The sequence below is a fragment of the Macrobrachium nipponense genome, chromosome 21, assembly GCF_015104395.2.
Source record: "Macrobrachium nipponense isolate FS-2020 chromosome 21, ASM1510439v2, whole genome shotgun sequence".
In the NCBI taxonomy this organism is placed as follows: Eukaryota; Metazoa; Arthropoda; class Malacostraca; order Decapoda; family Palaemonidae; genus Macrobrachium; species Macrobrachium nipponense.
The window spans coordinates 69418766-69434927 of record NC_087212.1 but is presented as its reverse complement, the minus strand read 5'-3'; the positions used below and the strand labels follow the sequence as shown (position 1 = coordinate 69434927).

At 37.9% G+C, this 16162-nt stretch overlaps 1 protein-coding gene across 1 annotated transcript in view; it reads right to left on the bottom strand.

Moving 5' to 3' along the window:
* Nucleotides 1–216: 216 nt before the first annotated feature.
* The window catches only part of LOC135198136 (glycogen phosphorylase-like), a 28303-nt gene continuing 12357 nt past the window's right edge, over nucleotides 217–16162 (bottom strand). Inside the window, exons 2-7 of the mRNA XM_064225611.1 lie at nucleotides 7082–7366; nucleotides 6475–6606; nucleotides 4327–4438; nucleotides 3349–3575; nucleotides 2355–2608; nucleotides 217–2130 (exon numbers count right to left, since the gene is read on the bottom strand). Of these exons, the coding sequence (XP_064081681.1) occupies nucleotides 834–2130; nucleotides 2355–2608; nucleotides 3349–3575; nucleotides 4327–4438; nucleotides 6475–6606; nucleotides 7082–7366 (2307 nt within the window). The 3' untranslated portion in view covers nucleotides 217–833. The remainder of the gene's footprint in view (nucleotides 2131–2354; nucleotides 2609–3348; nucleotides 3576–4326; nucleotides 4439–6474; nucleotides 6607–7081; nucleotides 7367–16162) is intronic.

Here is a 16162-nt window from a genome sequence, read left to right as displayed (position 1 = left end):
TCTGTTTTCTTAACCGGACTCCAGCAGGTGCTACATAAATTCCCCCATGTTAAGACCTAAGGTTTGTTGTATATGAACAAATGCAATATATCATGATGTACTACATAGAAAACCCAATGTACTAGATAAAAAATTTGTAACATTGGTTTTTCAAAATTTTTCTACTCTTGGATCATTTAAATAAATAGTTCAACTTGGTCATGAAATAAACCGGGATAATGAAGACAAAACTTTATTCCATCGAGCAGGCATAAAATCGCAATGTATATAAAACTTTCATAACAGGTACTGTGTGCCAAGACACAACTAAATTAATATAAAATATACTTTATCTCTGAACAACATATAACGTTCATCAACTCACTGTTGAATTTAGACTTGCTCACCAATAAACAAAATAAATTTTCTGTAATTTACACTAAATAGATTTTGATGTTTGCAGTGGGTTATAATTACAAAAGTTACACCAAGATCATGTAAAATTTTCTCATGCAAGACTTGAAATTGGCACACTAGCAAAGAGGTCTATGCAATGTACATTCTACATACAATAAGATTTTCATTATGACTAGGCGACCCTTCAAAGTATGTAACTAGTATTTTTACATAGTTATAAATCAGTACAGTATTGCAACCTTCAGTATTCTTATTACTTCTCACATTCCACCAAACACTTGTCAATGCTTCTGCCAGACTTTTCTTGCAAATCAAAAAGATTAAACAATACCTTTAAAAATAAGCCATCACTGCCAGCTAAACAGCTTCCAGATGCTCTACAAACTGGTCTACTCATGACCATTCTAGTCTCTCGAAATTATGAAATTGTGTTTTTCTTATTTAGCATCCTCTTCTGTCTCACGAGGCTCATGAGGAGCTGGAAGTTTCTCCCAGCATGGTTCTACACCCCAAATTTCACGGCCATATTCTGCAATCGTACGATCACTTGAGAACTTTCCAGACGATGCAATGTTCATGATAGCCTTGCGAGTCCACTCTGATGGTTTCTGATACAATGCGTTTACTTCATCTTGAGCCTTGAGGTAAGATTCATAATCAGCAAAGAGGTAGAAGCGATCATGGTTCATGAGAATATTAACCAAGTCTTTGAACTGGTCAGGGTTATTAGGAGAGAAGAAACCACTCTGGATCTGGTCAATACACTGACGCAGCTCTGGTATCCTATTGTAATAATCATATGCATTGTAGCCCTTGCGCTTCAGCTCCTCTACCTCTTCAACAGTCATACCAAAGATAAAGATGTTATCTTTGCCCATTTCCTCCATCATTTCGATGTTAGCACCATCCAAAGTACCAATGGTGAGTGCTCCATTAAGCATGAATTTCATGTTACCAGTACCAGATGCCTCTGTACCAGCTGTAGAAATCTGTTGAGAAAGATCAGCTGCTGGAATGATTTTCTCTGCAAGTGTGACACGGTAATTCTCAAGATAAATGACCTTCAACTTGTCTCCCACAATAGGATCATTATTAACTACACGTCCAACTGCACAAATCAATCTGATGATTTGCTTAGCAGTATGGTAACCAGGAGCAGCCTTTCCTCCAATCATAACTGTACGTGGAACAAAAGAACCACCTGGATTGGCCTTAATTCTGTTATACAAGGTAATGATGTGAAGACAGTTAAGTAGTTGTCTCTTGTACTCATGGATACGCTTAACTTGGATGTCAAACATAGAGGAAGGGTTGATGGAAACTCCATAATCCTGCTCAAGCTGCTTAGCAAGACGCAACTTATTCTCCTGCTTGGCAGTCTGTACTGCACGGACAAAGCCAGTGTCCTTGACAAATTCCTTCAGTTTCTGCAGTTGCTCAAGATGTACTGCCCATTCCTCACCAATTTTCTCAGCAATCACATCAGCAAGAGCAGGATTGCACAACAGCAGCCAACGACGTGGAGTTATACCATTAGTCTTGTTCTGGAATTTCTCTGGATTCATTTCATAGAAATCTTTGAAGAGATCTCTCTTCAAGATTTCAGAGTGAATGGCAGCCACACCATTCACAGCATGGGCACCAACAATGCACAAATGTGCCATGTTGATCCTCTTTTCTCCACATTCCTCAACCAGGGACATACGACGAACGCGGTCCATATCTCCAGGCCACCTGCCAGAGAAATGAATCAAAATGAAATTGACGGAATGACCAAGGATACTTCTTTGACTTAGAGAGTCAAACCCTTTAAATCAAGTTGAAGGATTCTCTTAACTTTCATGTACGATTAAAGTATATGAATCATTATAATTTCTCTTTACTTGTAATGGAATGTCTTGGAATAACATGTACAGTATTTATAAGAATGAATTGTGTAAATATCATGAAAATCTTACCGCCTGCTAACTTCTTGTAGATGAATATGGTTGATTTCATAAATAATCTGCAAATGCCTGGGAAGAATATGTTCCAGCATGCTTACAGGCCATCTCTCTAATGCTTCAGGTAAAACTGTGTGGTTTGTGTAAGCACAGGTCCTGATACAGATATCCCATGCATTGGCCCAAGTGAGTCCTTCAATGTCAATTAGTATGCGCATCAACTCTGGGATAGCCAAAGAAGGATGAGTGTCGTTGAGTTGCAGAGCCACCTGACAATAAAAAAAAAAGTTCATTTATTGTTCATATGTAAGTTTTTTTTTTGGAAATGCTTTTTATTTCGAGCAAAGCCCAAGCACTGGGACAAAGCAACATGACAAGAAAACAAAATTAAGCAATCACTTGTACAAGAAAAGATATTTCACATTATCATTAAGCTTCACTAGGTAATTATTTTAAATAAAAAATGTCACACTAATGATGGAACTTGCTTTACATAATTTCCATATTAAAAAAATTTTCTAGCAATATTTGCACCTAATTAATCATTCACACTATGAAATTTCTTTCCAGGATATATCCAGTGGTTTTGCAGCAATTTTTAACTTTTCCACAGATTTATTACTGATTAAAGAGCATCACGTGATCTGAGAAAGTCAATACTCCATTGACAATTTCATCAACAAATGAAATGTACCTGTACTATATCAAATATAGCAAGAGTTTGTAAAGCCTGTGGAAACCAGGATTTTTAATCAAGAAATCAGTATTTTCATTCACAATATTCTCATTTTCACACAGAATTTGTTTTAACATTATTATACACCTATATGTAATCACATACAGTTCTAAAAGTACTGCTGCTCAAGAACAAAACAAGAGAATCTTAAATATTTTATAAGTACTATAATATTCAATTGTTATTTTCACTGATAATGATGACTTCTGGTGATCTCTAGTACTCAAATTTTGTGTACCTCAAATGCCTCAAAATAAACATTGAAGTACTCACCTTGTCTGGGAATGTATCAAATGAGGTGCGCACTTGGTCCTTTGATCCAAATTTAGAAGATTTAAAGCGCCTAATGATATCCTGTAAAGTTGCTGCGACCATGAAATACTCTTGCTTCAGTCTCAACTCCTTACCCTCAAAGAAATTGTCATTGGGATAAAGTACACGAGAAATGTTCTCAGCGAAATTCCTGTCCAGAACAGCTTGGATGTAATCACCATCATTAACTGTTGATAAGACAAGCATTTGTCAATCTTATTTAAAAAATATCTGAAAAAATTATTTGTAAATAAAAGCAACAAATATGCAAGTGAAATACATTACTACTAAAATGCTGTGTAAAACAAAAAATACAGAAGAAAGAATATTTGGTACCAAAATATAAGTGGACCTGGGCTTGAAGTAAAAGACAGACCTGACATGCATAATTAATTAACAATTAAAATGCAGTAGCTTTGACTGAAAATATTACAGTAATATCAAATGCCTCTACAGATAACAAAAATACTCTTATCTGAAGTTTTCCAAATTATAGTACAATGCACTGGCTCTAAAAATTCAGTAAGCTAACTGCTTGCGGCCTACCTTAACAAAACTGCAAGGGTATTTTTGTGTAAGAGAAATTAGGTAAAATAGGACAGCACTACTAGAAAGAAAAATAATGTGCAGTACCTATTGGCATTGCATGCATGTGCACAATTACTGTACTCACAAGAAATGTTAATTTTATTAACCAATTGCTAATCAGTAACACCAATTTTTTTTTTCATATTACCCCAGTGAATTACACCACTAATTCTCTCTACTGTTTTTTTTTTTTTTTTTTTTCATATTACCCCAGTGAATTATACAACTAATTCTCTCTAAACATACTAGCACTCAACTTATAGTAGTTTCATTCTTTCCCGGACAGAAGCACATTCACAACCCTCACATTTTATAACCAAGGCATATTCACATTACATTTACAGTACTTACAGAACTTAAGGTTGAAGTTATTGGGAGACTTGGCAGACCATAACCTCATAGTGTTAACCACATTATTCTGGTATCCAGGAATTGGGTTATCATATGGCATAGCAAAGACAATCTGCAAATAAGCAAAAAGTACCAAAATCATTAATGCTGATGCGGTCCAATTTAAATATGATTCTTACCATCAACAAATTTAATCAAACATTCATGCACAAAATTTAATGAGAATGTGACATCTAGCACGTATCATAATTAAATACATCAGGTTTTGTCGTATACTCAAAGGACATACTGCAAGTACTGATATCTGCCTGCCTATTGAAATTGTTAAGCTTTATGCAGTGCCTTAAAAGCATAAGAGATTTTTTATGTATACAAACATCTAACTTAGCCTAGATGCTTGGTTAAGATTGCTGAATAGCTGCTAGAACAAGCAATGGTTACACAGCAGTCATACATTCCAAACCAAGAGTCACCTAGCATCTAAATTTCCCAATTCTTATTGTTAACAATACTGTCGTGTAACATCATGAGGGAACAGGATGAAGGCAATTTCATATTTGACTTTTATCAAATACTAAGTCTCCTTGCAAAGATCTTTCATTAGAGCTTCATCTCATCAGTGATATGTACTGACATCCATTTTGTACAAGATAATTATAATTATGCAAATCTATGCTCTGTACTTGAATCACAAACAGAATAATCCTAGTTGTGCATGACTATACTATAGTTATTCTTGGCACTATTTTTATTCTTATCACAAGGTGTAAACAGAAGTCACACCCTATGATTATGATGTCAAAGTGGGGTGCAAACTTAAATCTGTTCTTGAATTACAACTCTGGGAAACTATCAAACAGATAAAAATGGTAAACTCCAAAAAAGATGGTTCTGTATGCAAAATTACTGGTCTGCAAAGGGTTGTCCAAGCCCTCAAAATATTTTGTAAGAATGTTTACTGGGAGAAATATATATATAAAACAGAAGTGGGTGGAAGTACTAATACAAACTTCCTACCTCATTTGATATTCATGATCTGGTCAAATCTTGCATAGGATCTCTTGAAATAATTTAGCAGACTCCTTTGCATACTAACCACATGGGGTAGCTGCAGTAATACAACAATTTTGACTTCTCACACAAAGATAGTTCTCTTTGTAATTTGGATATGAAGCGTGCTTCATTACCTTACGGAAATCTGATTCCACAAACTCTGATGCTATTTTCACCTTGCCATCACCTATGCGCTAAGCCACAGAATTTGAGATTTCTGATCTTGACAACCTGAAGCTGTGACATCCTGCCTGACATACAATAGCAGCCTGGCAGCAGTCGCTTAATATAATGTTCTTTGTCCAAAGGGGAAGATACTAGCTTTGTTGCCTTTGAAGTAACTATTTCCTTTTTCTTATCTGTTTTTACCTTACAGTTGCCACAATGTCCTTATATATTAAGAAGCTGCTTGAGACTGAGCAAAGCTGAAAAACTGCAAGCTTTAATGTCTACTGCACATGGAATCCTAGATTCAGGTCTTGGCATCACTTGGATGGGTAATTTACTTCTGAATCAATGAATGTTGCTATTGTTCTCTATTTCATCAGCTTAGATGTCCTTTACCGTTTGCCATGATTAGTACGTACTCACTGCCTTCTTTGACAAAATGTAGTGTGGTAGGAGATTGTGGAATTATGACCCTGTTAAAACCAATTATGCCTTAGACATTGTGTGATAACTAGTTATTTTCATATGCCAGAGTACTTCCCGACTGAATATTTTTGGCTACACCAACACTTGTTTAAATTTCTTAAACTAATTGAGCACAACATATTTTGATGACAGTGGTAAGGACAAAAAATCATGACAAAACATGATGATGTTGCAGTTTAAAAAATATGGAGTGAGACATCTGGTTCAGACTATACTAACAACTAAATGGTAAAACTGAATCAAGGTAACAAGCATTGTACTGTACAACACATGAGGACTTTCATCACTACCTTCCACCAAATGCTCGGAGGCAGCTTTGCTCATTTACCATCTATTCCACTACTTACCTTCACTCGGACATATCAGCATAAAGTTCTTTTGACCACAAATCCCCTCCAATTATCATAAAATTTGCTATCAAACTGAACTAATGAAACTCACTTGAGTATCCAGCCATTTCTTTCCCTGAGGAGTATCCTCCACTCTGCCATAGAAGTTAACAGGCACCATGTACTCTGGACGTCCTTTCTCCCAGGGATTGCCAAACCTCAACCAATCATCAGGTTCCTCAACCTGCAAATAATATGCCAAATATTATATATATATTTCAAATTCAGTCTTATTCAAATGTCAATGCCACAATGACCTCTTAATTCCTTTATTTTACAATCCTGAAAGCAAGACTATTGGGATCATACTTGAAAGTTTTGGAAATCACGAGTTAAGAGTCATTAGACCTAATTCAATAGTGTAAGTTTGGGGTGTGTAACCAGCAGATTATAGTCTATTAACACTACAATTTATATTTTATTTAGAAATAAGATGCAATCTGTTTAACACCCCACCGTATACTGCAATAAAAAATGCAGTTTTAAAAAAGATTTTTTACATTTGTTCAGTGTGTATCTGTAAACTATGGTGATCTCCAAAAGAATGTCTAAAAATATTATGCAGTGCTCTCCAATGTAATAAGGAAAATTGGTGAAGCAATAGAAAAGTTTATGCCCTAAATAAAGTTTCTTGATGTCCTTATTAAACAATACGGTACCTGTTCTCCATTTCGAATCTTTTGAGCAAAAATGCCATACTCGTAGCGGATGCCGTAGCCATAGGCAGCCATTCGCAGTGTTGCCATTGAATCCAGGAAGCAGGCTGCTAGACGACCAAGACCTCCATTGCCTAATCCAGCATCCTCTTCCAGGGATTCCAGCTCTTCAATGTCCAAGCCAAGCTGATAGAGAGCTTCATCACAGGCAGACTGGATACCTAAATTAATCATGGTATTCGTCAGGGAGCGGCCCATATAATATTCCAGGGACAGGTAATACACACGCTGAAATAATGATGTTATATTAGTATTCTGCATTCCGTACGGTTGCCAGATAACACACAATCTTTTATTTGTATGTGGTATGAAAAATGGGTAATAATCAGTCAAAACTTTACTAATGGCATTCCACAAGGAAGAATATTAAAGTTAAAAATAAACTAAGTATTGTATACATTGTATCAACAAAGTAGCTTTTCTAATAAACTTCCAACTTTTGTGAGAGATGAAACAATTTAATGTACAAGTCATGAACATTTTTCAATTTCAGTTAATAATCTTATCAAATAAAACATGGAAACCGTCACTGCCAACAAAGTAAAAAAGTGTTACAAGAAACCTACCTAAACCGGTTAGAAAGGACCTTAATTACTGTTTTTAACGTGACAACGTACAATAACGATTTAGCCAAGGGAGCTTACAAATAATAGAATCACGGTTCAACTAAGAGTCAAAATATATAAAAACTGATCAAGTCATTATTCAAGAGAAAAGTTCTTGGCCAGTTTCTAAATGACCAGGCCACAATGTTTTTCGACCGAGACATGTCTAGTCCAGATTAATAGAGTCTGCTAATCATTGATGAGCCAGGCTGTTTACAACACAAAAGCAGTCGCTGTCCACCATTACTAACTATTAAGCATTTTCTGTCAGGAAAACAAGAAAGTAGTTACTTTTCAAAGAGCTTGGCCAATTTGTCTCCGCCTACAGAGAGAGGCTATGCCTCCAAGCTAGAATACGCTTACATTACCGAACTCTCTAACGGTATCGACGTGCACTGAGTTCGGTATAATAAAATGTAAATCGAGCAAGCTGTAGACATTAAAAAAAAAGGGTAGTTTTATTCAAGCATCCAGAGGAAGGCCATACAACTGCTCTTCGGGACGAGGTCCGTAACCTGCTAAAGGGGCACGTCCATTCAAGGAGGTTGCCCGATACCTCTGTAAGAGAAACCCTACAAAACTGCAGTCAGCTTTCGCCTTATTTGCAACTATGAGATAAAAATAACAAGAGGCTTTTATACTTGAGGAGAGAGTAACAAACTGATTACATGCAGCACACATTCGCCGCAACTGATCCCGTTATGGCGACGAGAGAGAGAGAGAGAGAGAGAGAGAGAGAGAGAGAGAGAGAGAGAGAGAGAGAGAGAGAGAGAGAGAGAGAGAGAGAGAGAAAATTATAATTTCATGCCATTAACTGAACTTCTAATTTAATTCACTAGTCATCTTCAGCTGAAACAGAACCACTATAGGTAGTTTGATGCCAAATGTTTGGGGAGATAGTTTCTCTTTCTACTACTTCAAAGCAAGATTCAAACTTTCTGCAATACGAAAACCTCTTATGAAACATTACACCACTATTACAACGTGTGAATGTAGCAACAACGTGTGAATGTAGCAAACTGCATAAGGTAACTAAATAAAGGTACACCGTATGTGAGGATTTATAATGATAAGCAGACGAGATGAACTTTCAAATCCAGAGGCTCGCCAGTCACGCTCATTTGTTTGCTTGAGAGCGCGCAGTAATACCTTTACTTTCAGTTTACTCCCTTTTATTTAAATGACCGACAGTCTGGTGGAATTTCAAATGCCGAGAGACTAAGATTGGCTCGGGGAGAAAACCAGACCGGACCGCAAGTCTTGTAGTATATCCATTATTCAAGCGGTGTTCTCGAACTAGTTATATTAATGAAGGTGAAAACATCAAGTAGACTAAATTATACACCATCTTGAAACTAATCAACTCTGGAACGGCAATATACGAAACTCGGGCAGTTATATATTACGAATTTCGGTTCATACCTAGGTAACTCATTACGTATAACATAAATGCAACTTCCTCTTTAAAATACCATCAGTTATTTCTAGAGTTGGAGTAATTATGCTTAAATAAATTACAAATACGCTTAATTTAAAAAATGTAATTCCAATTACAGTTATAATTACATTTGGAAATAGCAATTACATTACAATTACTTAAATTCATTTAGTAACAATTACAAAGTATTTGGGTGCGAGAGTACACGCTAATCTTTGGCTGACGAGGACAAAGAAACGTGTATTGAGGCGAAAAAACCGAGTTAATAGGGTTTCATAATTTATTTCCAGAAGTGTAAGCGATAGAAGGGCAGAGGTCATATTAAAACAGTACTTATTAGCACTAGTTAGGAAACGCCTGGATTATGCCGTTCGGTTCTGGTCACCTTATACTATATGAACCAGTACAGAGTAGGATGACCAAGATGATTCACGAGTTGAAATTGTTACCAAGGCGAAAGGCTTCATTCGTTTGCATTCTCTTGAGACTTGGAACGCGAGGGGAGATTGAAGCGAGGTGTTTAAACTAACTGAGGGATTCAATACAAAAGGTGTGAATAAGATACTTAAGGCGAGTAGTTCAGATAGAACTGGAAGTTACGATTTCAAAGTAGAAAAGTTTAGTTTCAAAAAGGAGATAATACAACTGTCGTTTTCGAGAGAGTAAATGTTTTGGTCAGGAGAAACACTTGTGAATTGTGATGTTCCTCATTTACCAGCAGCAGCGGCAGCAAACAAGTCTTTATAATAAACCGATCACTCCTAATGGGGCCCGACTCTTACCACTTCAATTTTACAATTAAATTACTAATTACATAATCCTGTAATTAATCAAATAACAATTACTTACTACACCCTGTTTATTACCTTACTGAAGAATTTAAAATGACAATGAAAACTACCCACAAGACTCCACGGGGATTTGACGATCAAATCCACCAAAGAGATACGTAGTTATGTAAGCAGGGAAAGTTACTATTGACAAGTAAACAAAAGAAAAAGCTCACGACAGATTGTATACTGCGGCAATGTGGGACTTGTGTTACGAGACGGAAGGGTGACTGTTCTGATGCATGACTTGGTGGGTCCTGGTCTGGTCTGGTCAGGTCACTCTGGTGTACCAGTGGTTCTGAGACGGGTATGGACTCATGAACGTACAAAGTTGTCGTGTAAAGAATGGATCCTGAAAAGGATGTGGAATGGAACGTAACCGGTTTAATTGAAGTTCGTTAAACTGCAGACGCTGATGAATTTTGTAGGTGATTGGAAAGTAGGCAGTTCATTGTATAAATGTGTGCACAAGACTATGAGGGTATTTATAAACCAGAGAAACGAATAATTATGTTAATGTAGATGGTCGAACAACAGGTGCAAATATACACCAATGTGGCAGGATGCGGGAAGAATAGACCCAAAGCATACTAGATGCAGCAAAGCCAGAGCAAAATACCCAGGACGAACCGAGGTGGGATAGTATGAAGGGTTAAGCCTACTCTCCTTGATAGAATGAAAGGAAAAACGAAACTAGGATGAATTATTTTGCAAAATATGGGGTGTGGTAAATTCCTACTCTTCTTGATGGACAGAAGGCAAAAATGAAGAAATTATGACGATAGGCTTGTGGAAAGTGTCAGGGAGGGTGACAAGACCTCGAGTGTGTTGGTACCTTGCTATTGGAAAGGAAGGGTCTTAATATTAAGTAAAAATAAAATTAGCCTGCTAGATGTATGTGAGAAGCGTTTTTTGTCTGTAGGGAGTTCTAGGAAACCGAGGTGATGCAAAAATCTCCTCTCACTCTACCTGCAGCGTGAGGCAACGATTACGGACGGCACAACCAGGTTACCAGAGAGGACACACTGTCTCGCGGTCAGGACGCGGAATCCTTGTTTGGGAAAGGTCAAGGTGTCTCCCTCAAAGCAAGTTAGGACGCAGTACCTTAGGTCATGCAGGAAGGCTAGGTTGAAGATTTAGCCCTGTAATTTACCATTACATATTTTTCTGAATTTGACCTTGCCCTTGCCGTCATATGATTATTTGTGATTACATAAGTTAAGCACCAATACATTTGGATAGGTACTTCGTTATTCATGGACACAACAGAGTTCCAATATCATTACCCTATAAAATGTTCTGTAATTTTAGTTACATATGAATACACATACGAATTAATATAATTGATATATATATAGATTAATATATAGATATATATATACATATATATATATATATATATAATATATATATATCTATATATATATATATATATATATAATATATATATATATATATATATATATATATATATATATATAAATGAACTTGTTTACTGGCGATCTCTCCAAGCGAGTTTATCCGCTTTAAGGAAGGAACCGTAGAGGCCAACACAAGTCGATCAATGGAAGGAAGTCTTTAGCACAAATCTATAAATTTAAAACCCACAAACCTACGGTTTCAATTATTTAATACACATTTGTTGTCGCATTTCAGCCTTACTCAGAAGCATTTTCGGGTCTATTTTGCCCTGACAACAGTATATTGGCGTTTCTGGGGTGTCTAGTTACACCATCGACCATAACTAGAGGAGAGGAGAGAGGAGAGGAGGAGAAGAGAGAGGAGAGAGAGATAGAGAGAGATAGAGAGAGAGAGAGAGGAGAGAAGAAGAGAGAGAGAGAGAGAGAGAGATTCTCCGACATCGTGGGGTCATCAAAGTAATAATAATAAAAAAAAAAAAAAAAAAAAAAAAAAAAAAAAAACAGAATCGAATCCCGACTTCATTAATCCGATAGGTCCTTGAAGCGCAATTACTTTATGTAGGGAAGCTGAGAGTTAAAGGTGAACGCTGGCCCCCGAAACCTTACCTACTTCTGGCTTATTCCTGCATCATGCACCGTACAAGAAAGACCAACTATACCTGGGTTCTTATAAGATGTGTCTTTTGAGTTTCCCCTCAAAAGCGATGTTACTGTCAGGCACCGTAGCACCATTTCCTCTCTTTTAATTAAGTTTCAGTTTCCAGTTTTATTTGAATGACAGTATGTGTCGAGAATGACATTTTAATTTTCCTTGCCACGTTCAAGTCGCTGATAAGCAGCTGCTTCTAGAAGCTCTAAATCCTGGTAATTCTCATAATATGGACGTCGCTTCTTCAATCGTTTCTGGTTTGTCGTATGTAGCACTCGACTACATACTTGTAGACAGTAGAATGAGTGTTTTGTTAAAACAGTGTGCACTGGTCCCTTGGGCAGCAATTAATCTATATTGCATAACGTCAACTATCGTAGGTGGCCCTTGAGTATGGAAGGGCAGAGGGGGAAGGGTATCACTGAATAGTTTAGTGTCATTCCTACTTTCGAACAATCCCTTTGCTGATGGAATCATCCTCCCACTATGGAGTCGAGACAGGCAGAATCAGGGAAGGCATAAATACCACTTGTTTGCCTACTGCCAAAAGACAGGAGTTCCAAGAGGGCGTGGCTAAAGGGACGAAGGGTCACCCTTGAATCGACCTTGGCAGTCGTGATCGACCGGGTACCAGAGGGTGCCAACTACCCCCGAGGGGAGCAGACCTCCATCCCAGCACACCCTTTTGGTGGCCCTCTCTCTCTCTCTCTCCCACTCCGCCCACCAACATGCAATGCCACCGGCACCCAAATACATGAATTAAAGGCCATAAGTCCCGTATGTGGTTGATGTATTCCATTCTGAAATCATTCAGCATTAAGTCCGCGAATACAAATTTCCCGCAAGAAACTGCACAGACGACACTTCCTCTACAGAACCCACCTTGGCAGGTGTACGAGCATCAGCCACAAATAGATCGCAAGGCGGTGGATAAACATTCAGTCCTTGCCTTAGTATTAAGTAACCGCTTGCTTGTGGCTACAACTCCCCCAACGTTGTCCGGTCAAGTAAGGTCAAAATAAAACTTGAAAAAGGAATGACGTCCAACATTCCCTATAACCGTTAAATTCGATAACCAGAAAATTTAAATCCTGTTAATTGACAAAGGTTAAGTGAAAATGCCTTCATTCAAAAGGCAAACAAAGGAGTGTATTTTATGAATGGTTTCGCCCCGGTGGGGTGGAGATTACCTCGACGAGGATTTCACAGTTGGGATGGCATACTCTCTCTCTCTCTCTCTCTCTCTCTCTCTCTCTCTCTCTCTCTCTCTCTCTCTCTCTCTCTCTCTCTCTCTCTCTCAGCTGTAACCAGCCTACAACAAAACTATAACAGAAAAGTATGAGGATCACTATATAAAGTGTGTGGACGGTTTCAACTAGTGAAAACGAACACCGCACAAGTATTGACACCGGAAGGGCACAAAGATTGGTTATTTTAAGTATATATTAAAGGTGCCAACTAAGGGGAGGGGAAGTAAATAATGAGAGAGAGGAGAGAGAAGAGAGAGACGAGAGAGAGAGAGAGAGAGAGAGAGAGAGAGAGAGAGAGAGAGAGAGAGAGAGAGAATCATTTGTAGGTGTACATATAAGGATGGACAAATTATTCAAGAAAACTGACAGAAACTGAAATTTATAATATATGATATATATATATATATATATATATAGATATATATATATATATATATATATATATATATATATATATTATATATATAAACTGGGTGTAGGTGAGCCAGATTTTAGGGAGAATAAACGTTGTTATAAGAAAGTAAGCGATATGTCTGAATTGAACGTTAGTCCTGGGTCGATCGAGTGAGCACTGAAGATTTCTTTAAAATGGAAGGTAGAAGAGAGAGCGCTGAATGACAAGTGTGTGGAAGGGGTTAGTTTCATTCTGAGATAACTTGTGGAAGTGACTGCCGAGGACGGAATGAAAAAAAAAGGCTGAAGAAGGGATAAAAGCTAAGGAGATGACGGGATTATGTAAGAGATGCTACAGTCCGACAGTGACTGTATGGCGAAGCGTTCAAAAAAATAGGTTTGAGTGATGGAGAGATTCTTAAGGAGTGGTGATAGGAACATCCTCTCCATTGAATACAGGTTAATACGAGGAAGGCGACTAAAAGTATGGACATCAACAGGAACATTAAAAGCGCCTACACAAAACTTGAGAGAATAGGTTGAAAATATATGGCATAGAATTTAATCTGAGTAAGATTAAAAGCATTTATGAATTTTTTTGAGAGAGATCTGGTTTAGTTGAACTGATTGAATTAAATATAGAATTTAGGCCAAAGGAGGCCAAGCACTGGGACCTATGAGGTCATTCACAGAGCTGAAACGGTATTTCAAAGTGAAAGGTGTAACAGGAGGAAAACCTCTCAGTTGTTAGGAGAGGGTGGGGAAAGTAATATGGAAGAAAAATAATACGAAAGGAAGTGCAGTAAAAGGAACGAAATGGGTTGCAGCTAGGGGTCGAAGGGACGCAGCAAATTACCATAAGTAACGCCTACAATGCACCCGCACGAGGTGCACTGTCGGCACTTCTCCACATGCAGCTTTTATTCTGGGATTCATTTCCTCCACTATTTTTTGCACCGACTTCCTCGCAGATTAAGTTTCCCTCTCAAGTCCTTGACCACCATCTCTCTTTTTACCACAAATCAGTAAATTCTCTTACATTCCTGGACACTATCGATCAATGACACCTTAAATCTCTCGCGAATTGTTCACTCTTCATCCCACCTCTCCATTTTTTAACACTTTTTCCCCAAACAAGGGGGTGCTTCACAGACAGAAACAACGTCGCCGCCAGAATTAACTCCCAAATCGAGGGTGAACCCCGTGCAGAAAACTTCCTTTTAATTAGCTGCCTAATATAGCACACACACACGAGGTTCTCAACGAAAGTCGAATTCCTCTTGTTTAGACAAACTGCATCTCTCCTCTTTCTTTTAAACTCTCAATCAACGTTTCCTTCGGATTCTGAATTCCGAAATATAATCCTGACTCATATTTCCGCTTTCTGACCTGTCCAATCTGCCTCCCTGATACTTCAACAAGGCTGCCCTTCCCCTACTAGCTCCATACTATACATCTGCCAGCCAACGCACACGCGATCACTTGTGTCTATCTTCCCGAGTAAAGCATACCAAACTCTCTCACCATTTTCTCTCTAAGTGATACGACATCTTTCTCTCCTTGGACAAATCAACTGTCATACAGTCTTTTGGTCTCGGGAGCAAGGCATCATTTTGGAGCATGTTCCTGTCCCAAGCACGTTAACGCTGTACCCGCCTACGCCCCACACTAATTAATCCATGACACATAAGTGGCTGGGTGAGAGCAGAAACCTCACTAACTCCGCTAGATTGGGTGGTACCATAATTCACAATAACCCCAAATCAATTTTCGACCTTATTGTATCCCATTAATGTTAACAGCTGCAAGACAGAAAAAAGTAACTGCCTCTATAACAGAAGAATCTATTAGTACCGTATTCAAATACAGTCATTTTGTGGACCCGTTAGACTGTAAGTGAATCCACACCCAAAACTGTTTAAAAATGACATTATCATCATTATTATTAAATAAATCCCATTACGATTCCAAGTCACATGCGGACGGAACTCCCATCACGTGTATTTGGAGAGAGAGAGAGAGAGAGAGAGAGAGAGAGAGAAGAGAGAGAGAGAGAGCGAGATAGAGAAGAGAGATAGAGAGGAGAGGCGAGAGAGGAGAGAAGAGAGAGAGAGAGAGACTTTAATTAGATATAAATATACGACATCAGAACTACGCCAATGATTCTCATGCAATCTTAGTTCATTTTAACGAAAGGTTTCAAGTTTATTTAATTTTATGTTCTTGTTGACATTAACACTTTTCGAGCCTTACCAAAGTGTATACAAAAATAATCGTCCTTATATGCATCGTTATAACGAACTTGCGAAAATTTGGCCAGTGCTGTTCCAAGGATATTTATGGCCGTCATAATTCGCCCCAGAGCATTTGATTTAACCATTCGAAATCTTTCAAGGCAACGTGGACATCAGACAAGACGAAGACCGTCCAGATGATGT